General features: G+C 41.7%; 1 protein-coding gene across 3 annotated transcripts in view; it reads right to left on the minus strand.

Moving 5' to 3' along the window:
* Positions 1-27,134, minus strand: part of LOC111957992 (SH2B adapter protein 3) — a 70,282-nt gene extending 43,148 nt beyond the window's left edge. The window contains exons 1-3 of one of the 3 annotated variants that reach the window (XM_023979152.2): positions 27,025-27,108; positions 14,384-14,474; positions 11,736-12,713 (exon numbers count right to left, since the gene is read on the minus strand). In XM_023979152.2, coding sequence (XP_023834920.1) covers positions 11,736-12,686 — 951 coding nt within the window. In that variant the 5' untranslated portion in view covers positions 12,687-12,713; positions 14,384-14,474; positions 27,025-27,108. The other 2 variants (XM_023979150.2, XM_023979151.1) reach the window with 2 other exon arrangements.
* Between the last annotated feature and the right edge of the window lie 329 nt (positions 27,135-27,463).

A 27,463-nucleotide genomic window follows, 5' to 3' on the forward strand; every position in this document is an offset into this window, starting at 1 on the left:
GCTGTTTAGAACGGTGTTTTCCCGCGAATTGCATTTTGGCAAATGTTTGAAAAGTAAATTTTATTAGCTACTTCATTAAATCAAATCTGATTTGTCACATGCGCCGAATACAACAGGTGTATGTATACCTTACTTACAAGCCCTTAACCAACAATGCTGTTTAGAGAAAAAAAAAGAAAAAATCCCCCATAATAATAATAATTAAAGAGCAGCAGCAAAGAGTCAGTGTGCGGGGCACCAGTTAGTCGAGGTAATATGTACACTACCGTTCAAAAGTTTGGGGTCACTTAGAAATGTCCTTGTTTTTGAAAGAAAAGCAATTTTTTTGTCCATAAATTTTTTATTTAACTAGGCAGAACAAATTCTTATTTACAATGACGGCCTAGGAACCGTGGGTTACCTCTTGACGCTAGGGGTCAGATTTTTTTTTTATTATTTTTTTTAAACAACGTTCCCAAGGTAAACAGACTATTTCTCAGGTCCAGATCGTAGAATATGCATATAATTTATAGATTAGGATAGAAAACACTCCAACGTTTCCAAAACTGTCAAAATATTGTCTGTGAGTATAACAAAACTGATTCTGCAGGCGAAAACCTAACCCGGAAGTGATTTTATTTTATTTACTTTTTAAATCTATGTTTCCTGGCCCGTCTTTCTTCCATTTAAAAGGGGTATCAACCAGATTCCTTTTCCAATGGCTTCCTCAGGCTGTGACCAGGCTTTAGACAGTTTCAGGCTTTTAATTTGAAAAATGAGCAAGATTTTTCAAAACTAGTCAGGTGTCCTCTGATTAGTTCCTGCGCGCGAGACAGGTACCTCTCCATTTTATTTTTCTCTCTTATTGAATAGGTTACGGTCCGGTTGAAATATTATCGATTATGTTTGTTAAAAACAACCTGAGGATTGATTATAAAAAACATTTGACATGTTTCTACGAACATTACGGATACTTTTTGGAATTTTCGTCGAACGGAACGAGGCTGTGGTTTTCTGAACATAACGTGCAACCCAAATGGCTTGCAAATTTTTTTGTTATAAAAGTAATATTTATCGAACAAAAAGAACATTTGTTGTGTAACTGGGAGTCTCGTGAGTGCAAACATCCAAAGATTATCAAAGGTAAGCAATTAATTTTATTGCTTTTCTGACTTTCGTGACCATGCTAATTTGGGGCTAGCTGTTGTAGCATTGATTGATACACTCACAAAAGCTTGGATTGCTTTCCCTGCAAAGCATATTTTSAAAATCTGACACGATAGGTGGATTAACAACAAGCTAAGCTGTGTTTTGGTATATTTCACTTGTGATTGCATGATTATAAATATTTTTAGTAATATTTTGCGCCCTGCAATTCAGCGGTTGTTTAGGAAAATGATCCCGCTAAAGGGATCCGTAGCACAGAGAAGTTAATGGCCTTGTTCAGGGGCAGAACGACAGATTTTTACCTTGTCAGCTCAGAGATTCCATCCACCAACCTTTCGGTTACTGGCTCAACGCTCTAACCACTAGGCTACCTGCCGCCCCAAAATAACATCAAATTGATCAAAAATACAGCTGTTAATGTTGTAAATAACTATTGTAGCTATAATGGCTGATTTTTTATGGAATATCTACATAGGCGTACAGAGGCCCATTATCAGAAACCATCACTCCTGTGTTCCAATGGCACGTTGTGTTAGCTAATCCAAGAATATAATATTCAAAAGGCTAATTGTTCATTAGAAAACCCTTTTGCAATTATGTTAGTACAGCTGAAAACTGTTGTACTGATTAAAGAACAATAAAACTGTCCTTCTTTAGACTAGTTGAATATCTGGAGCATCAGCATTTGTGGGTCGATTACAAGCTCAAATTGGCCAGAAACAAAGTACTTTCTTCTGAAACCCGTCAGTCTATTCTTGTTTTGAGAAATGAAGGCTATTCCAGGTGAGAAACTACCAAGAAACTGAAGATCTTGTACAACACTGTGTACTACTCCCTTTACAGAACATCGCAAACTGGCTCTAACCAGAATAGAAAGAGYAGTGGGAGGCCCCGGTGCACAACTGAGCAAGATGACAAGTACATTGGAGTGTCTAGTTTGAGAAACAGACGCCTCACAAGTCCTCAACTGGCAGCTTCATTAAATAGTACCCGCAACACATCCACCTAAATGTCAAAAGTGAAGAGGTGCCTCCGGGATGCTGGCCTTCTAGGCAGAGTTGCAAAGAAAAAGCCATATCTCAGACTGGCCAAGAAAAAAAAATTAAGATGGGCAAAAGAACACAGACACTGGACAGAGGAAGACTGGAAAGAAGTGTTATGGACAGACAAATCTAAGTTTGAGGTGTTCGGATCACAAAGAACAACATTCGGAAAAAATGAAGATGCTGGAGGAGTGCTTGACGCCATCTGTCAAGCATGGTCGAGGCAATGTGGTGTCTGGGGGTGCTTTGGTGGTGATAAAGTGGAAGATTTGTACAGGGTAAAAGGGATCTTGAAAAAGGAAGGCCATCACTCACAGGCATACCCTGTGGACAGCGCTTAATTGGAGCCAATTTCCTTCTACAACAGGACCCAAAGCACAGCTCCAAACTATGCAATAACTATTTAGGGAAGAAGCAGTCAGCTGGTATTCTGTCTATAATGGAGTGGCCAGCGCAGTCACCGGATCTCAACCCTATTGAGCTGTTGTGGGAGCAGCTTGACTGTATGGTACGTAAGAAGTGCCCATCAAGCCAATCCAACAAGCATGGGGTGAAATCTTCAGATTACCTCAACAATTTGACAACTAGAATGCCAAAGGTCTGCAAGGCTGTAATTGCTTCAAATGGAGGATACTTTGACGAAAGCAAAGTTTGAAGGACACAATTATCATTTCAATAAAAATAAAAAACATTTATAACCTTGTCAATATCTTGACTATATTTCCTATTCATTTTGCAACTCATTTCATGTATGTTTTCATGGAAAAAACAAGGACATTTCTAAGTGACCCCAAAGTTTTGAACGGAAGTGTACATGTAGGTAGAGTTATTAAAGTGAATATGCATAAATAATAACAGAGTAGCAGCAGCAGCTTAAAGGGGGCGGGGGGCAATGCAAATAGTCTGGGTAACCATTTGATTAGATGTTCAGGAGTCATGGCTTGGGGGTAGAATCTGTTTGGAAGCCTCTTGGACCTAGACTTGGTGCTCCGGGAACTGCAAGCTTTGCGGTAGCAGAGAGAACAGTCTGTGACTAGGGTGGCTGGAGTCTGACAATTTTTAGGGCCTTCCTCTGACACCGCCTGGTATAGAGGTCCTGGATGGCAGGAAGTTTGCCATGCCAAGTCTCCTGAGGGGGAATAGGTTTTGCCGTGCCCTCTTCACGACTGTCTTGGTGTGCTTGGACCATGTTAGTTTGTTGGTGATGTGGACACCAAGGAACTTTAAGCTTTCAACCTGCTCCACTACAGCCCCGTCGATGAGATTTCATTACAGCATTTGCATGTTCAATAATAGGCTATAGCCTTTAAGACGATAGGCTTGCCATTATTCCATGTTTTCATTAAGCTCTTAATGAAAAATGTCAGTTCCTTGTATGTATGCATAGCATTTTTTGTTATTTTACTGTTTGGGGGAAAAAAATACAGTTTGTTGATCGGTTAATGAGGGTTGGTTAGTCGGAACCAACATTGACAGAAATTTGCACCCCTAGTTTGGTTATCTATTCTCTTCAAATTGATATCGTTTTGTTTTTTTACCAAATAGTCTAGGCCTAGATCGCAATATCATTATATATAGTATCATAAGGCCATAAGCATATGGAAATAGGCTTATATTACATTACATCCCAATAATGGATCATTGTAACATTATATAAATACTATATTAAAAAGCAGAAAAACATTTCCCCAATAGCAAATAGTGGAACAATTCCCACAATTTCAATCAAAGTTTGAGTCAATTCACATTCCTAGTTCCATAACGGTGTAGTGACTAGGCCTAAACAAGAAACTCACTGGTGTGCATAATGATAGCCTAAGAGAAGACAGTACAAATTTGCGTAGCTTTAACTTTGATAAAAAGAACAAGAAGGCAGAGAGGGTTATTCTGAGTACTAAAGCATGTCTTTTTCATCACTCATTACGTTTCCTGTAACTCTTGAGGGCGGCTAATTGAGTAACTGTTTTCACTGGCTCAGGCTAAATTTTCAGATGCTTAGTTGTGGTATGCAGTGTGACTGAAATTAACGCTGCATGTTGCTTTGTGGGTTTGAAGTATAGGCCCTAACAAAAAACAGATGGCCGATGAGGTTTGGTAGTATAAAAAGTATTTTCCATTGGGGCAATTCCGTGGGAAAGTCAACCTGAGCATCCACAAATGAAGTTAGTCATTTTCAAATGAAACCATGGTCAAATGTATCTTTAAAAAAAGGTCTATATGTTAGAGTTCAGGCTTTATTTGAAATGTTCAGTTAGTAAATTGTATGAATTTAGACCATTACAGAGTAGGATGTCAAGTCTCAAAAAAGTATTTTCAGTCAATCATATTTCATGGCTTTTAAAAAGGGCTCACAGAACTTGTTTTTCCACACTGTCCCCCAGTGTTAGTTATGAAGATGAGATGTTATTGAAGCAACTGGGACAAGCAATGTAACATTCATAAAGTACTTTTAGGAAAAGGTTTTGTCAAAAATGCACCTTACATCAGATCATCTTGAAACTTTCTCTGTAAAGCGAACTTCTTTCAAGGTTTTATATGGTCTATAATTGTTTTTTCTTTTCATTATCAGTATCCTTTTTTAGCGTATTGATATCCGTAATATCCATAACAGATCTGGATGTGATGGTTATTGATGCACCATATATTCTCTTCAGAAGATTGTGCATTCACCACATTGTGTGATTGTTCTGAGATGTATTCTTCAGGCTTTCACGGAAGCAATTGTTGATATCTTGAAAATTATGTGTTGTAGCTAAGATTCTCTTGGAAACTATATGCTGAAATGCGTTTCTCATACATGGCAGTAATATTTTTGAGATAGAAAGATGAGAAAAGTGTTAAATCAACAATCTTTGAAAAGTCCTGGAATTGTAAAAGTTGTAGGAACATCTCAAGATCTCAAGGATGATCAATGGAAACAGGATGCACCCTGAGCTTATTTTCATAGCAAAGGGTCTGAATACTTACGTAAATAAGGTATTTATGTTTTTTATGTTACAATTATGTTTATGTTACCAGATGTTTTATTTTTATACAAAAAAACATTTACTTCTATATACAGTTGAAGTTGGAAGTTTACATACACTTAGGTTGGAGTCATTAAAACTTGTTTTTCAACCACTCCACAAATTTCTTGTTAACAAACTATAGTTTTGGCAAGTCGGTTAGGACATCTACTTTGTGCATGACAAGTAATTTTTCCAACTATTGTTTACAGACAGATTATTTCACTGTATCACAATTCCAGTGGGTCAGAAGTTTACATACACTAAGTTGACTGTGCCTTTAAACAGCTTGGAAAATTCCATAACATGATGTCATGGCTTCTGATAGGCTAAATGACATAATTTGAGTCAATTGGAGGTGTACCTGTGGATGTATTTCAAGGCCTACCTTCAAACTCAGTGTCTCTTCAATTGACATCATTGGAAAATAAAAAAAAATCAGCCAAGACCTCAGAAAAAAAATGTAGACCTCCACAAGTCTGGGTCATCCTTGGAAGCAATTTCCAAACGCCTGAAGGTATCACGTTCATCTGTACAAACAATAGTACGCAAGTATAAACACCATGGGACCACGCAGCCGTCATACCGCTCAGGAAAGAGACGTGTTCTGTCTCCTAGACAGGAACGTACTTTGGTGCAAAAGTGCAAATCAATCCCAGAACAACAGCAAAGGACCTTGTGAAGATGCTGGAGGAAACAGGTACAAAAGTATCTACAGTGGGGCAAAAAAGTATTTAGTCAGCCACCAATTGTGCAAGTTCTCCCACTTAAAAAGATGAGAGAGGCCTGTAATTTTCATCATAGGTACACTTCAACTATGACAGACAAAATGGAAAAAAATCCAGAAAATCACATTGTAGGATTTTTAATGAATTTATTTGCAAATTATGGTGGAAAATAAGTATTTGGTCACCTACAACAAGCAAGATTTCTGGCTCTCACAGACCTGTAACTTCTTCTTTTAGACGCTCCTCTGTCCTCCACTCGTTACCTGTATTAATGGCACCATGTTTGAACTTTTTATCAGTATAAAAGACACCTGTCCACAACCTCAAACAGTCACACTCCAAACCCACTATGGCCAAGACCAAAGAGCTGTCAAAGGACACCAGAAAACAAATTGTAGACCTGCACCAGGCTGGGAAGACTGAATCTGCAATAGGTAAGCAGCTTGGTTTGAAGAAATCAACTGTGGGAGCAATTATTAGGAAATGGAAGACATACAAGACCACTGATAATCTCCCTCGTCTGGGGCTCCACGCAAGATCTCACCCCGTGGGGTCAAAATGATCACAAGAACGGTGAGCAAAAATCCAGAACCACACGGGGGGACCTAGTGAATGACCTGCAGAGAGCTGGGACCAAAGTAACAAAGCCTACCATCAGTAACACACTACGCCGCCAGGGACTCAAATCCTGCAGTGCCAGACGTGTCCCCCTGCTAAGCCAGTACATGTCCAGGCCCGTCTGAAGTTTGCTAGAGAGCATTTGGATGATCCAGAAGAAGATTGGGAGAATGTCATATGGTCAGATGAAACCAAAATAGAACTTTTTGGTAAAAACTCAACTCGTCGTGTTTGGAGGACAAAGAATGCTGAGTTGCATCCAAAGAACACCATACCTACTGTGAAGCATGGGGGTGGAAACATCATGCTTTGGGGCTGTTTTTCTGCAAAGGGACCAGGACGACTGATCCGTGTAAAGGAAAGAATGAATGGGGCCATGTATCGTGAGATTGAGTGAAAACCTCCTTCCATCAGCAAGGGCATTGAAGATGAAACGTGGCTGGGTCTTTCAGCATGACAATGATCCCAAACACACCGCCCGGGCAACGAAGGAATGGCTTCGTAAGAAGCATTTCAAGGTCCTGGAGTGGCCTAGCCAGTCTCCAGATCTCAACCCCATAGAAAATCTTTGGAGGGAGTTGAAAGGTCCGTGTTGCCCAGCAACAGCCCCAAAACATCACTGCTCTAGAGGAGATCTGCATGGAGGAATGGGCCAAAATACCAGCAACAGTGTGTGAAAACCTTGTGAAGACTTACAGAAACCGTTTGACCTCTGTCATTGCCAACAAAGGGTATATAACAAAGTATTGAGATAAACTTTTGTTATTGACGAAATACTTATTTTCCACCATAATTTGCAAATAAATTCATAAAAAATCCTACAATGTGATTGTCGGGATTTTTTTTCTCATTTTGTCTGTCATAGTTGAAGTGTACCTATGATGAAAATTACAGGCCTCTCTCATCTTTTTAAGTGGGAGAACTTGCACAATTGGTGGCTGACTAAATACTTTTTTGCCCCACTGTATATCCAAAGTAAAACGAGTCCTATATCGACATAACCTGAAAGGCCGTTCAGCAAGGAAGAAGCCACGGCTCCAAAACCACCATAAAAAAGCCAGACTACGGTTTGCAACTGCACATGGGGTCAAAGATCGTACTTCTTGGAGAAATGTCCTCTGGTCTGATGAACAAAACTAGAACTGTTTGGCCATAATGACCATTGTTATGTTTGGAGGAAAAAGGGGGAGGCTTGTAAGCCGAAGAACACCATCCCAACCGTGAAGCACGGAGTGGCAGCATCATATTGTGGGGGTGCTTGCTGCAGGAGGGATGGTGCACTTCACAAAATAGATGGCATCATGAGGCAGGAAAATTAAGTGGATATATTGAAGCAACATTTCAAGACATCAGTCAGGAAATCAAAGCTTGGTCGCAAATGGGTCTTCCAAATGGACAATGACCCCAAGCAAAGTTGTGGCAAAATGGCTTAAGAACAACAAAGTAAAAGGTATTGGTGTGGCCATCACAAAGCCCTGACCTCAATCCTATAGAAAATTTGTGGGCAGAACTGAAAAAGCGTGTGAAAGGAAGGAGGCCTACAAACCTAACTGTTACACCAGCTCTGTCAGGAGGAATGGGCCAAAATTCACCCAACTTATTGTGGGAAGCTTGTGGAAGGCTACCCGAAACATTTGACCCAAGTTAAACAATTTAAAGGCAATGCTACCAAATACTAATTGAGTGTATGTAAACTTCTGACCCACTGGGAATGTGATGAAAGAAATAAAAGCTGAAATAAATAATTCTGTGTGTGCCTGGACTGTGTGTGCATGTGCCTGGACCTTGCAGGCTAAAATGCTGAGAAAAAAACAATGATCCCGCTAGCTAGCTATCTCTATCTAGATATATATCTATATATCTATACACACACACACAGTTGAAGTCGGAAGTTTACATACACCTTAGCCAAATACATTTAGGTCGTGGCTGATTTCTTTAGATTTTCCCATGATGTCAAGCAAAGAGGCACTGATTTTGAAGGTAGGCCTTGAAATACATCCACAGGTATACCTCCAATTGACTCAAATTATGAAGCTTCTAAAGCCATGACATCATGTTCTGGAATTTTCCTAGCTGTTTAAAAGGCAAAGTCAACTTAGTGTATGTAAACTTCTGACCCACTGTAATAGTGATACAGTGAATTATAAGTGAAATAATCTCTCTGTAAACAATTGTTGGAAAAAATACTTGTCATGCACGAAGTAGATGTCCTAACCGACTTGCCAAAACAATAGTTTGTTAACAAGAAATTTGTGGAGTGGTTGAAAAACGACTTTTAATGACTCCAACCTAAGTAAGTAAACTTCCGACTTCAACTGTATATAGACAGGTGTGTGCCTTTCCAAATCATGTCCAATCAATTGAATTTACCACAGGTGGACTGCAATCAAGTTGTAGAAACATCTCAAGCATGATCAATGGAAACAGGATGCACCTGAGCTCAATTTCGAGTCTCATAGCAAAGGGTCTGAATTCTTATGTAAATGAGGTATCTGTTTATTTTTTTAAATAAATTAATCAAAAATGTATAAAACCTGTTTTTGCTTCATCATTATGGGGTATTTTGTGTAGATTGATGAGGAAAAACATTGAAATCAATTTTAGAATAAGGCTGTAACATAAAATGTGGAAAAAGTCCAGAGAATACTTTCGAAGCACTGTCTGTCAATCTACTATCCCCCATAGTACAAAAGGTAAACCTATTCTATTCTAAATAATCCAAAACATAGTCTGGGACAGTTGTGGGATGCGATAGATCCATAGATCCCAAATTAATACAACCACTAGCATCAAAAAAACTTTTGACGCAACAGATCAGAACGTTTAGCTTTTATAAACTATTAGACAATTTATTCACATTATAAGCGCAGCAATGCGCACATGGTAGTAAGTTCCATTAGCGCAAAAAACACCATTGTCAAAAGTGACCGCAAATGCAATTATGCATGTAATGCTTTGAGTTTAAAGATGCATTTATTTGGTGAAAATTATCTTCCACAAACTTGAAACTCACGCACTTAGGCTCTACACCCCTTGTAAAGCGGATTAATGAGTTTACATATTTAAACCCCTTTTGTTTAAATAATATTTGTATCAAAACTTATAGGCATATGGGCTAAGCTACATAGGGTGTGCGACTATGATTAGAAAAAGTCGCAAAAAAAGGCTTTGTTTCTTATGCTGGGCATCATTCACAAGTGATAATATATATTTCACAACTGATAGGCTAATATTGTCACCCATTAGACTATTCGTGATTTAATCTTGTCTTTACATATACTAAATAATATAAACTCAGCAAAAAAAAAAAAAACATCCCTTTTCAGGAACCTCTTTCAAAGATAATTCGTAAAAATCCAAATAACTTCACAGATCTTCATTGTAAAGGGTTTAAACACTGTTTCCCATGCTTGTTCAATGAAACAAACAATTAAATGAACATGCACCTGTGGAACGGTCGTTAAGACACTAACAGCTTACAGACGGTAGACAATTAAAGTCACAGTTATGAAAACTTAGGACACTAACGAGGCCTATTTCTATTGACTCTGAAAAACACCAAAAGAAAGATGCCCAGGGTCCCTGCTCATCTGCGTGAATGTGCTTTAGGCATGCTGCAAGGAGGCAAGAGGATTGCAGACATGGCCAGGGCAATAAATTGCAATGTCCGTACTGTGAGACACCGAAGACAGCGCTACAGGGAGACAGGACGGACAGCTGATCGTCCTCGCAATGGCAGAACACATGTAACAACACCTGCACAGGATTGGTACATCCGAACATCACACCTACGGGACAGGATGGCAACAACAACTGCCCGAGTTACACCAGGTACGCACAATCCCTCCATCAGTGCTCAGACTGTCCGCAATAGGCTGAGAGGCTGGACTGAGGGCTTGTAGGCCTGTTGTTAGGCAGGTTCTCACCAGACATCACCGGCAACAACGTCACCTACGAGCACAAACCCACCGTCGCTGGACCAGACAGCACATTTATCGTCGAAGAAATGAGCGTTACACCAAGGCCTGTACTCTGGAGCGGGATCGATTTGGAGATGGAGGGTCCGTCATGGTCTGGGGCGGTGTGTCACAGCATCATCGGACTGAGCTTGCTGTCATTGCAGGCAATCTCAACGCTGTGCGTTACAGGGAAGACATCCTCCTCCCTCATGTGGTACCCTTCCTGCAGGCTCATCCTGACATGACCCTTCAGCATGACAATGCCACCAGCCATACTGCTCGTTCTGTGCATGATTTCCTGCACGACACGAATGTCAGTGTTCTGCCATGGCCAGCAAAGAGCCCGGATCTCAATCCCATTGAGCACGTCTGGGACCTGTTGGATCGGAGGGTGAGGGCTAGAGCCATTCCCCCCAGAAATGTCCGGGAACTTGCAGGTGCCTTAGGTGGAAGAGTGGGGTAACATCTCACAGCAAGAACTGGCAAATCTGGTGCAGTCCATGAGGAGATTCACTGCAGTACTTAATGCAGCTGATAGCCATACCAGATACTGACTGTTACTTTTGATTTTGACCCCCCCCTTTGTTCAGGGACACATTATTCAATTTCGGTTAGTCACGTGTCTGTGGAACTTGTTCAGTTTATGTCTGTTGTTGAATCTTGTTATGTTCATACCAATATTTACACGTTAAGTTTGCTGAAAATAAACGCAGTTGACAGTGAGAGGGCGTTTCTTTTTTTTGCTGAGTTTATGTGTGAAAGTTGTTTTGATTTAGAATGGACCATTATCATGCACCTGTATCGAAACCGGGTCAGCGGGATGTCATCTATGCACTTAAAAAGCGAATGGAGGACACTTTTCCCCGTGGTTTATTTTCATGCCAGCTAGGTAGGCTATACTGCTGTTGTAAATATAAGCAATGTGCTTAATGTGTGTGTCTATAGTACCCCTTAGGGTACTACATCTATTGTAGTTACTGCCCAGAGAAAGAGAAAGACCATGCCAGCTGAACTGAAACGTTTATGTCAAGCTTTAGATCACCTGTATTTGACAGCCAGTTTAGGTAGAGCAACCTAAACGTCACTTCCAAATTATCAGAGCTCCTGCAGCAGCAATTGCCAATAATAGGTGAAGCCCAGTTTAATGAAATAAAACCCCATCAGAAAGAGCCAGATTAATGTGATAGTAGAAGGGGAGAGCCCAGTTCAGCAGCTGGGACCAGGGGGCTTTACCTTGGGGGGGTCATAGAGCTCCAGCTGGAACCTCTCTCCTGCTAGGCCGTCTCTGATCTTCCTCACCAGTAGGCGGCAGCGCTCCCAGCGATGCTGTGTGTCCGAGATCGTGTCGTCAACCACCAGGTACCTCAGCTGCCCCTCTTTGCACCTGCCCGCAGCCTGCGGCCCGCGCTTCACACTCTGCCTACTGCCAAACCTGCTGGCCAGACGGTCTAGGAGGTGGACCGCCTTGGACGAGGCAGAGGTCTCGGGGGAGGGGTTCACAGTCAGCGCTGACAACGATAAGGCTGTCACTTCGTCCAGAGTCCCTCCTGTTCCCCTGTCCCCCGGCCCTCTCGACAGCAGGTCCTGAGGTGGCGGCAGGGGCTCCTTAAGAAGACAGCGCACGCTCTGCCTGATCTGGCTGACAGAGAAGTGCGTGACATCAGCAGCAGCGGAGGAGGGTGAGGTGGGGGTGTACCATTCAGACACAGGCCGCCGCTCCGACACAGACACCTCCTCCTGGCTGTGGCTCCGGACGGGAGCTCGAGCTCGCACCCCTTGTTTGGCTGATGAGCACTGGAGGGGCTGCTCCACCACCCCGTGCTTCGGCTTTGGGTCCAGCACGGTGAACAGGGCCGGGGCACCAGGCTGGCCCGCCTCCCGGTAGTCCAGCACCCCGGAGGAGGAGGTGATGCGGAGCTGGCCCATCATGGGCGAAGGGGCCAATGCAGGGATCTTTTCGGCCACCTCGCTGTGGAAGTGCTGCTGGAACAGCTCGCTGAACTGCTTGGAGAAGCTGTCCGGTGGGATGACATCATGATCTGGCCGCTCCCTGGCAAAGTTACGGTAGTGGTTGGCTAGTTCCCGGGCCGTGGCTATGGCATGCAACTCGCAGAATTCCCTCCAGCCACACGGTGCTGCAACGGAAGCTGTGGTTGTCGCCTGATGGATAGTGTCACCATTCATTGCAGTAACCAGCACAGCTGAGAATCACTACAAATTAAAAAGGTGTTGGGGGGACAGGGGAGGGAAGAGATGTATTATTAATAGGGGCCATTTTAATACATTCACTTACATTTGAAAAATATCTATTGATACAGATCCAAGGCCTATTCAATCTAACTTAAAACCTTCAACTATCATTAAGAACCTCTGTGCACCCAAAATCCAAGACCTTTGGAAGTCTAAGGGAAGAGTATGATACACAACACGTAGTTGGACATTTGGAAAAGGAGAGCAGATTTCAGATTTTATATACAATAAAACAAATTCAATTTATTTACAGATTAAGTATCTTCTGCACCCAAAAATATAATTTGAATCATTGGGAAAATACACTCACACACATGTATCTCACACACATATATCTCACACACACAAGATTCTGATCAATCTGAAGAGCAACCAGAAGGAAAAAGTTACTGGATGATTATAGTAGCCTCAGTCAAACTATAAAAGCATATATCCTTAAAAAACTAAAAAAGTGTGTGCTTGCTAGTCTTGAAGTAATTGTTGTAGCAAAGTGAGTCTATTTACTTCTATGACCATTGAAATGCAAATAATAAAGAGGGTGAGATGTCTAGTGTTCTTGCTTTCGGCAAGCACAATAATAAGGAAAAAGTATCCTGCTAGCCTACCTTGAGAACAACTTCACTAAACCTCAACTCCCGAGTGGCGCAGCGGTCTAAGGCACTGCATCTCAGTGTTAGAGGGGTCACTACAGACACTCTGGTTCGATTCCAGGCTGTATCACAGCCGGCCGTGATTGGGAGTCCCATAGGGCGGCGTATAATTGGCCCAGCGGCGCCCGGGTTTGGCCGGTGTAGGCCGTCATTTTAAATAATAATTTGTTCTTAACTGACTTGCCTAGTTAAATAAAAGGTTACATAATTTTTTTTACCGGAGTTACTAAAAAGGCGGGACAATAAAACCTGATTAGATTAAGTCCAAATCAGTTTCATATGCTTTACAGAGAAAGAAGGCCACATGAATGGAGCCAATACAGTAATGTGACAGTGAATGAAGGGCAAATAGAGGAAGTTGGCTTTAGCATTTCTCAATGGATGCTACAAACAGCTGAGGCTTCTCCTTTTTCAAGATGAGAGCCCATGTTGTGGACTACTGTTGCCAAAACACACACTAGGCAGTCATCTGTGGCCTCTCCCTCCCTCGAGACAGAAGACCAAGGCCTGTGAAACGCCAACATTCTGAGCTTAATTGTGATATTGTATAGACCTTACGGTTTTAGCCAGAATTCATTGCTTTTGTGGAAATAGTCAAAGTCTAACGTCAAAGTCTCCAACTGCCTTCAAAAACCGAAAGGTCACATGCTGTGAAATGAGATCACTTACCAGTTGCCTTATCAATGGGTGCAGTGATCAAACCTCAGCTTTCTACTCTCATACACATTTTAACCGGAATAAGGAAATTAAACAAATCACTGGACGCGTCCTTAAAGTAATGGGTCAATGGACTGATGCATCCATCTCTCCAAAATAGAGACATTCAATGACCCTTCTGAGAACGGATTTTTTTTTTCAAAAGACAATCTCTGACTAAGGTTTGTTTTTCAACATGGCTCCCAACATCAAAAAGCAACACAACTCAATGCTGGAGTTACGCACTTTCATGGTGTATTAAACAATAATTTCCTCATTACATACCTTCGCAGCAGAGTAAGGTCTACTAGAGGAAGTGGGGGCGAACCTTTCAACAGATCACAGAAACCACAGAATCAGGGGGAGTGGCCCAGCCCTGCATGGAGAGAAAAAAAAAAAAAAAAAAAGTGCGGTCTCTTGGACTGAAATCTCTAACCTAAATTTGACTGCGTGCCCCACTTTTTTCCTGTTTTGGCTCACTAACAAACCATGTTTTTTTATATAACGTATAGGAGTCTGAGACGTCACTTCAATGCGTTTCAGAGGCATAGGTAGCATCCAGATATATTGCGTCACCAACCATCAATGCCCCACTAACCCTTCCTCACCACCCCAAAACCCCTGTACGCATGCTCCCGCTGGCACTCCCACCCCTGTCGCTGGCCCCTAGATCACTGTTTCTATCAGCGTAGCCAGCTCAGTCATGACTCAGCAGCCTCCAGCACTGCAACACACACTTCCTCTCCTCCAGTGTGCCTGCCTTGCCCTGGCCTAGGCTGTCTCAGTCCCCCGCATTCTCTTTGGGCTCAGCCGTGTGCCCAGTGACACTACCCCAACCCTCCTCCCTGGGTCACCAACAGTCCATACTCACTGTGCCATCATGTTTTACTAGAGGCAGAGCAGAGACAACCCTACACATACACAGCAGTGTCATCATGTGATATTATCAGCCCTAGTGGATGCCCTCTTGCAGGGTGGACCTAGATATCTGAGGTCATATCTGTGCTCACACACTACACAGTGTTTCTTGTTAGCCCCGGTGGGAACGGCGGTTACTTTCGGGCATGGAGAAGACAAAAGAGCCCTCACTGACTTGTCTACATTCTCAAGCCTGCTGCAGTGGGCCCAGTAAAGAGTTTATCCCAGGCAGATGACAAACACTCACCTTGAACATATTATGACACAGAGATAAAGTTGACTGTTTTACTGAGGCTGTTTTTAGCAAGAGAAACCACCCCTCTATTCTTAGGCTACATAAGTAACTGTTAAAGTAGCCAATCCCCTGTTATCGCACGATAACTTGAATCCAATCCAAAACTCTTGTTGATTCTCCATATTGCACTGGTTTGGTGTTTGAATACAAGTCGTTTTCAGGAAAGAAGAAAACACTGACAAACTGGGCACACAGAGAAGTATGTAAAAGCCACATTCTGGCCTGGGTCTCTGAGGGAGGGAGGGAACGAACCCAGGTGGCAGACTCACTGAGACAAAAGATAGCTCTAGCGACCAGTTCTGCTTGGGCAGCAATCTCAGGAACAGGAAACCCTGCCCTGCCCGGGCCTGGCAACCAGCTCCAACAGAAACCCTACCCCCAGACTAGCCTGGAAACGGTGGGAGCCAGCTCCCATACAGTTCAATACCCTGAGCCAGAGAGGAAGCTGAAGTGCACACCAGCCAGCTTGAAGTCCACATACAGCAACGACATCATATTGGTGTAGGCTATGTGGGAAAGGGATGGGATACGTAGGCTGTGTTCAGTTCTCTGTGTCAACTCTTTGTCCATACAAAGCAATAATCTAAAGCGGCCGTAAACTATAGTATAGGCTACTAGTGGAGTATATTGTATTGGCAACTGGAGCTTTTCTTTACCTCTCTAGTAGCTTCTGGGTACGTTACCAGTATAGTTGATTCCTCTTTGGCAGAGGAGCCATAAAGTCTACCCTTTGTTTTAATCCCCAGTCCTTCAACATGCTTTACACACAACAATGCAAGCTCAGCCCAACACAATGTAGCTATACTTTAGATGCACAGAAGGAACACAAACAATTTCCTGGATTTACACTGCAATATAGAACGCAAACAAAATAAAAACGCAACATGCAACAATTTCAAAGATTTTACCGAGTTACAGTTCATAAGGAAATCAGTCAATTGAAATAAATAAATTAAGCCCTAATCTATGGATTTCACATTACAGCGAATACAGATATGCACCGGTTGGTCACAGATAGCTTAAAAAAAAAAAAGTAGGGGCGTGGATAATAAAACCAGTCAATATCTGGTGTGACCACCATTTGTCTCATGCAGCGCGACACATCTCCTTCGCATACAGTTGATCTGGCTGTTGATTGTGGCCTGTGGAATGTTATCCCACTCCTCTTCAATCGCTGTGCGAAGTTGCTGAATATTGTTGGGAACTGGAATACACTGTAGAGCATCTAAAACATGCTTAAATGGGTGACATGTCTGGTGAGTATGCAGAGCATGGAAAAACTGGGACATTTTCAGTTTCCAGGAATTGTGTACAGATCCTTGCGACATGGGGCCGTACATTATCTTTGTGAAACATGAGGTGATGGTGGCGGATGAATGGCACAACAATGGGCCTCATGATCTCATCACAGTATCTCTGCATTCAAATTGCCATCGATAAAATGCAATTTGTTCGTTGCCTATAGCTTATGACTGCCCATAACCCCAGCGCAACCATGGGGCACTCTGTTCACAACATTGACATCAGCAAATCGCTGGCCCACACGACGGCATACACGCTGTCTGCCATCTGCCCAGTACAGATGAAACCGGGATTAATCCCTGAAGAGCACATTTCTCCAGCATGCCAGTGGCCATCGAAGGTGAGCATTTGCCCACTGAAATCGGATATGACGCCAAACTGCAGTCAGGTCAAGACCCTGGTGAGGATTACAAGCAGGCAGATTAACTTCCCTGAGACGGTTTCTGACAGTTTGTGCAGAGATTCTTTGGTTGTGTAAACCCACAGTTTCATCAGCTGTCAGGGTGGCTGGTCTCAGATGATCCCGCAGGTGAAGAAGCAGGATGTAGAGGTCCTGGGCTGGCGTGGTTACACTTGGTCTGCGGTTGTGAGGACAGTTGGACGTACTTCCAAATTCTCCAAAATGAGAAATGAACATTAAATTATCTGACAACAGCTCTGGTGGACATTCCAACAGTCAACATGCCAACTGCACACTCCCTTAAAACTTGACATCTGTGGCATTGTGTTTCATGACAAAACTGCACATTTTAGAGTGGTCTTTTATTGTCCCCAGCACAAGGTTTACCTGTGTAATGATCATGCTGTTTAATCAGCTTCTTGATATGCCACACCTGTCAGGTGGACGGATTATCTTGATATTTAAATGTACATTTTTACTTCTAATTACTACCACAAAGATGACTGCCGGTCCACCTACCATTGAATGTCAAGTTAAATTGTCATGTATATTCTATTATCTATATTTCCTTAGGTTTCCTACGGAGGATTGACAGTATAATTTAAAAACAGATATTCCATTCAATAAAACATTATTCGAAGTGTGGCACTCCAACCATCTTGAATGTTGAATTTTTTTACAGTTATTAAACATGAGCATGTTGTCTCAGCTGATGGCGGGCACAACACAAAAACCTTAGATGATGTAAAATAGGCACTAATTGACGTTAAAAGGTTAAACAAATTACATACTTTTATTAAAAACATTTTTATGCAGAAAATTATACAATAGTTTGACAACCCTGTAAGCTTGTAAGCTTTTAAATGATATCAACTCTCAACCGTTTATCTTTTCCAGTGATGAATATATGGATGTCTCATAATACAGTGGGGTATGTAAAATGGGTCAACATTGAGGACCTCGAATGTTCTGGCATTCAGGTCCAAAAGGTCACTTTCTGAGCACTTCTACAACGGGCAAATAGGTACGGATGGCTTCGTTCAAATCAAAAAGTGATAGAACTAAAATTGATTTACCCATAGCAGCGTGAATTAGGGGTGCTGGGGCCAATGATAAATAAAATTTGACCAAAAAATATTTCCCACAAAATTATATTACTCCTGTCTAAACAGAAATAAATAACATCATTCAAATTACTACAATAGAGAGCATAATTTAGCCACAGAGGATCAATAGCTTCTCAAAAACTGGCTGTGGATTACGTTTTATAACAAGCACTTAAAGTCGGGAAGGCCGCAATTTGGGAATTTCTCGCACCTAACATAGAACAGCTTGATGCATTGTGGCCATAGATACAGTTGAAGTCGGAAGTTAACATACACTTAGGTTGGAGTCATTAAAACTCCAACCTAAAACTCCACAAATTTCTTGTTGACAAAATTATAGTTTTGTTAAGTCGGTTAGGACATTACTTTGTGCATGACACAAGTAATTTTTCCAACAATTGTTTACAGACAGATTATTTCACTGTATCACAATTCCAGTGGGTCAGAAGTTTACATACACTAAGTTGGCTGTGCCTTTAAACAGCTTAGAACATAACAGAAAATGTCATGGCTTTAGAAGATTCTGATGGGCTAATTGACATAATATGAGTCAATTGGAGGTGTACCTGTGGATGTATTTCAAGGCCTACCTTCAAACTCAGTGCCTCTTCGCTTGACATCATAGGAAAATCAAAAGAAATCAGCCAAGACGTCAGAAAAAAAATCTGGGTCATCCTTGGGAGCAATTTCCAAACGCCTGAAGATACCACGTTATTCTGTACAAACAATAGTACGCAAGTATAAACACCATGGGACCACCATGGGACCACGCAGCCGTCATACTGCTCAGGAAGGAGACACGTTCTGTCTCCTAGAGATGAACGTACTTTGGTGTGAAAGTGCAAATCAATCCCAGAACAACAACAGCAAAGGACCTTGTGAAGATGCTGGAGGAAACAGGTACAAAAGTATCGATATCCACAGTAAAACAAGTCCTATATTGACATAACCTAAAAGGCCGCTCAGCAAGGAAGAAGCCACTGCTCCAAAACCGCCATAAAAAAGCCAGACTACGGTTTGCAACTGCACATGGGGACAAAGATCGTACTTTTTGGAGAAATGCCCTATGGTCTGATGAAACAAAACTAGAACTGTTTGGCCATAATGACCATTGTTATGTTTGGAGGAAAAAGGTGGAGGCTTGCAAGCCGAAGAACACCATCCCAACCGTCAAGCACGGGGGTGGCAGCATCATGTTGTGGGGGTGCTTGCTGCAGGAGGGACTGGTGCACTTCACAAAATAGATGGCATCATGAGGAAGGAAGATTATGTGGACACATTGAAGCAGCATCTCAAGACATCAGTCAGGAAGTTAAAGCTTAGTCGCAAATGGGTCTTCCAAATGGACAATGACCCCAAGCATACTTCCAAAGTTGTGGCAAAACGGCTTAAGGGCAACAAAGTAAAGGTATCGGAGTGGCCATCACAAAGCCCTGACCTCAATCCCATAGAAAATTTGTGGGCAGAACTGAAAAAGTGTGTGCGAGCAAGGTCTACAAACCTGACTCAGTTACAGCTCTGTCAGGAGGAATGGGCCAAAATTCACCCAACTTATTGTGGGAAGCTTGTGAAAGGCTACCCAAAACGTTTGACCCAAGTTAAACAATTTAAAGGCAATGCTACCAAATACTAATTGAGTGTATGTAAACTTCTGATCCACTGGGAATGTGATGAAACAAATAAAATCTGAAATAAATCATGCCCTCTACTATTATTCTGACATTTCACATTCTTAAAATAAAAGTGGTGACCCTAACTGACCTAAGACAAGGCATTTTTACTAGAATTAAATGTCAGGAATTGTGAAAAACTGAGTTTAAATGTATTTGGCTAAGGTGTATGTAAACTTCCAACTTCAACTGTATAATCCATAGAAGGATTTTGGAACCTCTAACCCCGACACTGACTGTTAAACTCATGGGTACACTAGCAATGGCTGCCAGAAATGATTTGAATGGGAACTGCCATCTAGGGATTCTATTTTTATGGTTTATTGCAGCTGTCAGTTTGCCTTTCACAAATTTCTAAATACAATCGCAAGAAAAACATAGGCTACCATTTGGAAAGCAAATGCCTACTGCTGAAAAGAGAAGACTAATCAAAAACAAACATTTTCAGTACTGTTTTTCAAAGTACCTTATCTTGAGATATTGGCACAAGCACATCGGCCATCACCGGTGAGTAGCCTATGCTTCATCATCATCAATGGGTGAGTCACACGGAAATCAAACCGGCAGTGCGCGTGCGCCATCGTGCATACATTTATTTTATCCCCCTACGCCAAACGCGATCAAAGCATTAAACATTTATGGCAATTTCGCTAGTTAGCTTGCACTTGCTAGCTAATTTGTCCTATTTAGCTAGCTTGCTGTTGCTAACTAATTTGTCCTGGGATATAAACATTGAGTTGTTATCTTACCTAAAATGCACAAGGTCCTCTACTCCGACAATTAATCCACACATAAAACGGTCAACCGAATCATTTCTAGTCAGCTCTCCTCCTTCCAGGCTTTTTCCATCTTTGAACTTATATGGTGATTGGCATCTAAACTTTCATAGTATTACTACACCGACCGGCAACACAGTTCGTCTTTAAATCACCCACGTGGGTATAACCAATGAGGAGATGGCACGTGGGTACCTGCTTCTATAAACCAATGAGGAGATGGGAGAGGCAGGACTTGCAGCGCGATCTGCGTCAGAAATAGGAATAACTTCTATTTTAGCCCTTAGCAACGCAGACGCTCGCGAGCAGTGTGGGTGCAATAATTGAATAACATAGATTCCTAAATGTATTTTGCAACGCGAGCGGTGTGGTCAGCCTGTCAGTGTCACTGGAATGTTTATTTTGTTGCCTATACTATATCTTCAGTGCCTTCAGAAAGTATTCACACCCCTTGACTTTTTCCACATTTTGCTGTGTTACAGATAGAATTCATAATGGATTAAACTGATGTTTTGTCACTGGCCTACACACAATACCCCATAATGTCAAAGAGGAATGCTTTTTAAATTTTGTACAAATTAAAAATGAAAAGCTGAAATGTCCTGAGTCAATAAGTATTCAACCCCTTTGTTATGGCAAGTCTAAATAAGTTCAGGAGTAAAAATGTGCTTAAGTCACGTTGCATTATTTTTTAATGACTGCCTCATCTCTGCACCCCACACACACACACAATTATCTGTAAGATCCCTCAGTTGAGCAGTGAATTTCAAACACAGGTTCAACAGCAAAGACCAGGGAGGTTTTCCAATGCCTCGCGAAGAAGGACACCCATTGGTAGATGGGTAAAAATAGAAAAAGCAGACATTTAATCTCCCTTTGAGCATGGTGAAGTTATTAATTGCACTTTAGATGGTGTATCAATACACCCAGTCATTACAAAGGGTACAGATGTCCTTCCTAAATCAGTTGTCGGAGAGGAAGGAAACCATTCAGGGATTTCACGATACAGATACAGAGTTTAATGGCTGTGATAGGAGAAAACTGAGGATGGATTAACAACGTTGTAGTTACTCCACAATACTAACCTAATTGACAGAGTGAAAAGAATGAAGCGTACAGAATACAAATATTCCAAAACATGCATCCTGTTTGCAACAAGGCACTAAAGTAATGAAGAAAAAAATGTGGCAAAGCAATTAACGTTTTGTCCTGATACAAAATGGTTGTTTGGGGCATATTCAATACAACACATTACTGAGTACCACTCCTCATATTTTCAAGCATAGTGGTTGGTGCATCATGTTACGGGTATGCTTGTAATTGTTTTGGACCGGAGAATTTTCCCAGGATAAAAAAAGAAACGGAATGGAGCTAAGCACAGGCAAAATCCTAGAGGGAAAATTTGCTTCACTAGACACTGCGAGATTAGTTTACCTTTCAGCAGGACAATAACTGAAAACACAATGCCAAATCTATACTGGAGTTGCTTACCAAGAAGACAGTGAATGTTCCTGGGTGGCCGAGTTACAGTTTTAACTTAAAAGTCTGCTTGAAAATCTATGGCAATACTTGAAAAGGGCTGTCTAATAATTATCAACATCCAATTTGACAAGGCTTGAATAAGTTAAAGAATCATTGGCAAATAGTATACAATCCAGGTGTGCAAAGCTCTTAGACTTACGCAAAAAGAAACATACACTACATGAACAAAAGTATGTGGACACCTGCTTGTCGAACATCAATTCCAAAATCATGGGAAATTAAATTTGGAGTTGGTTCCCCTTTGCTGCTATAACAACCTCCACTCTGCTGGGAAGGCTTTTCACTAGATTTTGAAACATTGCTGTGGGGGACTTTCTTCCATTCAGCCACAAGAGCATTATTGAGGTCGGGCACTGTTGTTGGGCGATAAGCCTGGCTCACAGTCGGCGGTCCAATTCATCCCAAAGGTGTTTGATGGGGTTGAGGTCAGTGCTCGGTGCAGGCCAGTCAAGTTCTTCCACACAGATCTCAACAAACCATTTCTATTTGTGCACATGGGCATTGTCATGAGGAAACAGGAAAGGACCTACCCAGCACAGCATCGTCTAGAATGTCTTTGTTTGCTGTAGCGTTAAGATTTCCCCTCTCTGAAACTAAGGGTCCTAGCCCAAACCATGAAAAACAGCCCCAGACCATTACTCCTCCAACAAACTTTAAAGTTGGCACTATGCATTCGGGCAGGTAGCGTTCCCCTGGCATCCGCCAAACACAAATTAGTCCATTGGACTGCCAATTGGTGTAGGGCGATTCATCACTCCAGAGAACACATTTCCACTGCTCCAGAGTCCAATGGCAGCGAGCTTTACACCACTCCAGCTGACGCTTGGCATTGCGCATGGTGATATAAGGCTTGTGTGCAGCTGCTGGTCTATTTCATGAAGCAAACAGTTAGTGTGCTTATGTTGCTTCCAGAGGCTGTTTGGAACTCGATATTGAGTGTTGCAACCAAGGACAGACGATTTTTATGCGCTACACGCTTTACAGAACGGGACCGCCGAGTGCTGAGCTTGTGTGGCCTACCACTTCGCGGCTGAGCCGTAGTTGCTCCTAGTCGGTTCCACTTCACAATAACAGCACTTACAGTTGACCGGGGCAGCTCTCGCAGAGACGAAATTTGACGAACTGACTTGTTGGAAAGGTGGTATCCTATGGCGGTGCTACGTTTAAAGTCACAGCTCTTCAGTAAGACCATTCTACTGCCCGTGTTTGTCTATGGAGATTGCATGGTTGTGTGCTCAAATTTATACACCCGTCAGCAACAGGTGTGGCTGAAATAGCCAAATCCACGAATTTGAAGGGGTGTCCGCCTACTTTTGTATATATAGTGTAGCTGTGATTGCTGCCAAAATGTTATTCGAACATGTATTGACTCGGGTGTGAATACTTATGTATACTTAACGAAAATATAAAACGCAACATGAAAAGTGTTGGTCCCATGTTTCATGAGCTATAATAAAATTATCCCAGAAATGTTTAATATGCACAAAAAAAGCTTATTTTTCCGATGTTCCTTTCTAAGTGACCCCAAACTTTTGTTTGTTTGTAAATAAAGTATTTCAGTTTTTTATTTGTAATAAATTGGCAAAAACGTGTGTTTGCTTTGTCATTGTGTAAATTGAGGAATAAAATAATGTATTACATTTTAGAACAAGGCTGTAACGTAACAAAATGTGGAAAAATGGGTCTGAATACTTTCCAAATGCACTGTACCTCAAATAAAGTTTAACGGTGTACACCTGCCAAGTGGCGCCGTTGTCTAAGGCACTGCATCGCAGTGTGCCACTAGAGAGTCTGGGTTCGAGTCCAGGCACTGTCGCAGCCGGCCGCCCGGGAGACCCATGGAGCGGCGCACAATTGGCCCAGTGTCACCTGGGTTAGGGGAGGGTTTGGCCGGCAGGTATGTCCTTGTCCAATCGCGCACTAGCGACTCCTGTGGCGGGCCGGGTGCAGTGCACGCTGACACTGTTGCCAGGTGAAATTAAAATATAGACAACAAGAAAAATGAACAAACAAAAACTATATATCAAAAACGGTGTGCAGTTTTAGGAGACATGACACCAATACCTTCACATTTGTTTAACCAACTGCAACTAATTGCATGGTAACAGAATGACAGACTCCAAACAAAATCCATTGATTGCAAAGTTAAACAACATCATGGGTCCCTGATCTGTACTATACAGAAATTCATAATTATAATTCTCTTCATGGTTACATGTCCTGAATAGGTACACAAAAAGGTACAATATCCTACTTTGCATGTTTGGGTGTTATTCTACACATTATTTTTTACGATAGTCAACGTCTGACGATGTCACACCCATTTCCAAAAACACCACACAGTGCACTTGTTACAAAGTGGAACTTAACTGTCGTTACAGGAGCTGTCCCGTGCTGAAAATTATTACAGAAAATAAGCTGAAGAGTTCGCTGTAGCTCAAATCTATTGTAATCTTTTTTTTGTTAACACAGTTTTCCCATCAAGAGAATAAATGCTCTGTAGCCTATTATGTATTTTAGTGTTTGTATTTGTGTTACAAATGTGTTAATTGTTTTCTTGTTATTTTGTATGAAACGTTTGTCAGTTCTGCATTTCTTCAGTTTGCGTAAACTGTGAGCAAGAATGAATAAAGCCCATGTCAGTTGCTATTTAGAAAAGATCAAATTGACCTAAAAATAGGATATGATGATATTACTTTTTGTAATTGCTCAACAAGCCTAAAGGCAGGCAGGAATTGTACTTCAAGTAGGCCTTCAGATATTCTATAATTAAACATGAAGCAGCCTGGCCTAGGCTAAAAGTTAAGCGACATTGCCATAGACGAAATATGTAGACCTTTAGGTTATTGGTTAGGCTACAGTGAAATGCGTAAGCTTTCAGATGAGTAGCCTATAGGCCTAATAGATACAAATACTGCTTTGCTTGGAGAAGAGGGGGGAGGGGAGGAGCAGACACGGAAGAAAAAAACGAGGAAATCAAGATAGCAGTGGCGGCTGTACAGAACTCATCCAAAGGACATTGACTTCTCAAACACTGCAGAAAGCTAACCCAATACGATGCCCTGTCCAACTTATTAATTCAGCAACTTACTTAGATAACTAGCAAATTCAAATTAGGAGTCGCGCTAACGTAGAATTCAGAAAAAAACTGGTCAGTTAGCCTAATAACGCGTTCACGTCATGTCAGTTCACCTTCACCCAATCAGATGACCAAATGTAATCCAAAGTGTAGCATTTGACAACTTGAGTTTTCTAGCTAAGATTAGGGGTTCCTATGCTTAAATGTTGCTGATGCCACACCTAAATAGGTATTTTAAGTATCAGCTAACTGCATAATATATTATAGAAATGTGTCAGTCGATGATGTGGCATGCAACCATTGGTAGCCTAGTGGTGTTGGGCCAGTAACCCGAAAGTTCCCCGTTTCGAATCCCCGAGCCGACAAAGGTGAAAAAACTGTCGATGAGCAAGGCATTTAACCCCCATTTGCTCAAGGGGCACCGTACTTCTATGGCTGACCCTGTAAAACAACACTTTCCACTTTTCTTTTTTTGCATCACCTCGCCTTGGTGAGGTGAAGCATCCACGAAGAGTTCTCCTTAGTGAAACATCACTGTTGCTTGCATAATTAGGCCTACAAATTCTGCCATGCATCGAAATCTCCATGTGGAGCCCTCTGTGCGGTGTGTGGTGAATTCACAAAGAGGTTGTGGAGCCTCTACGGAGTAGTCTACTTCTAGTGGAGTGCAAATCCAGACTTAGCCCATCCATAGGTTTTTGGGAGGACGCTGATTAGCCAGTCCAAGCCAACCCAAGGGATATTAAGTTTGGATCAGATACCAAATGTGATCTTTGTGTGTCACTGATCTTTGTATGTGACCCCAAGCAGCAAGTGACCTATTTTAAGAAATTGACAAGCTTGTGCAGTAGCACAGTATACAACCACCCTCTGAGCAACCGGAGGATGGGTGTAGGCTATTTTGTGCTGCTTGGTTATCTTCAGTAGGTTTCACCGTTGCAAAATGTTGTTCAACAGGGCAACATTTTGTAGAGCGTTCAGATAAACATAATGTAGAAGAAAATGCATGTCTAGCAAGCAAACATGTATGCCTGACAGGTAAGATTTGTGCCAGCTGAGTTTTTAAAAATTACATGTCTATCTGCAAAGTTCACTATATTGCACCCTTCTAAATGCGACCCTGGAGTTCAGACAGCACCATTTCCATTTACCCAAACGACATGTTCATTAGGCAAATGTTACAAATAGACATGATTCCTTATTCACCCTGTCAGAGGGATGTGAGTTCTACATAACTATAACGTTACAGAACTGCGATGAACGTGCCCTGGTGTAATGTTTCTGGTATTGTGTTTCAGTAAAAACAGTATTACATCACTATTCAGCAAGGTTGGCTGTTTTACTAACTAAATAAATCCAGTTCGTGGTCTGACGTGGTAGTCTTTCTGAGAACAAGTTTGCTAGTTAGTTATCAAAATGCTTTGCAAGAAACTACCCAAAGTAGTGGCAACCAGTCCTCACCTCAGTGATGGAGAGGACAGCTCTTTAAATGTCATCCAGAAAAGTACACTAGATCGCTATCAACAACAAAAAATATTCGGAGTTCGTTATCAATCTTTCCCGAAATTACTTTCTGAACAACTAACTACAAGCAAGCCACCATATTCTTTATGACACTTATTCTAACGATTGGAGTTTTGAGCACTACAGAAACGAGACCAAATTTGACACGGCTCTTGACAACATACTTACGTTCTCTGTTATTTTGTTGGATGAGCACACGTAGCAAGGCGACGTACCAAAAATGTGACGTAGCATAACCCATATGCGTTGAGAAACATTTATAATAACTAAAACCAACCTCGGTAAATAATAATAAATATGTATTTAAAATGTACCTGCATGCCCAAAAGCCCGTTGCTTTCTCTCTCATTTTGAATGCGTGCAACAGGCTACAAACTTTCAGGAAGGAAATTGACTGGTGTAACGCCAGCAGCATTAGCAATATCGTGGTGATCAGTTCCGGGTGACGTTCCGGCAAAACCTTCAAAATAAAAGTACGGACCTAAAAGAAAGAAAAAGTACAAACGGCGGTGAAATTAATTGTGAATTCTTAACGATTCATTAACGACATTTCGGCCATTATTATAAATTGTTGGTGAAATAATTGCTGGTGAAATAATTATTTTATTTACTATTGCATAATCAGTATCTAACTCAGAGGAGGCTGGTGGCTGAAATGGAATAAATGGAAACGATTCAAAAATATTGTCAAACAAATCCATATGTTTGATGTATTTGATAACGTTCAATGTATTCCATTCCAGCCAATACAAT

Source organism: Salvelinus sp. IW2-2015, linkage group LG33 (genome assembly GCF_002910315.2).
Source record: "Salvelinus sp. IW2-2015 linkage group LG33, ASM291031v2, whole genome shotgun sequence".
NCBI classification, from domain to species: domain Eukaryota; kingdom Metazoa; phylum Chordata; class Actinopteri; order Salmoniformes; family Salmonidae; genus Salvelinus; species Salvelinus sp. IW2-2015.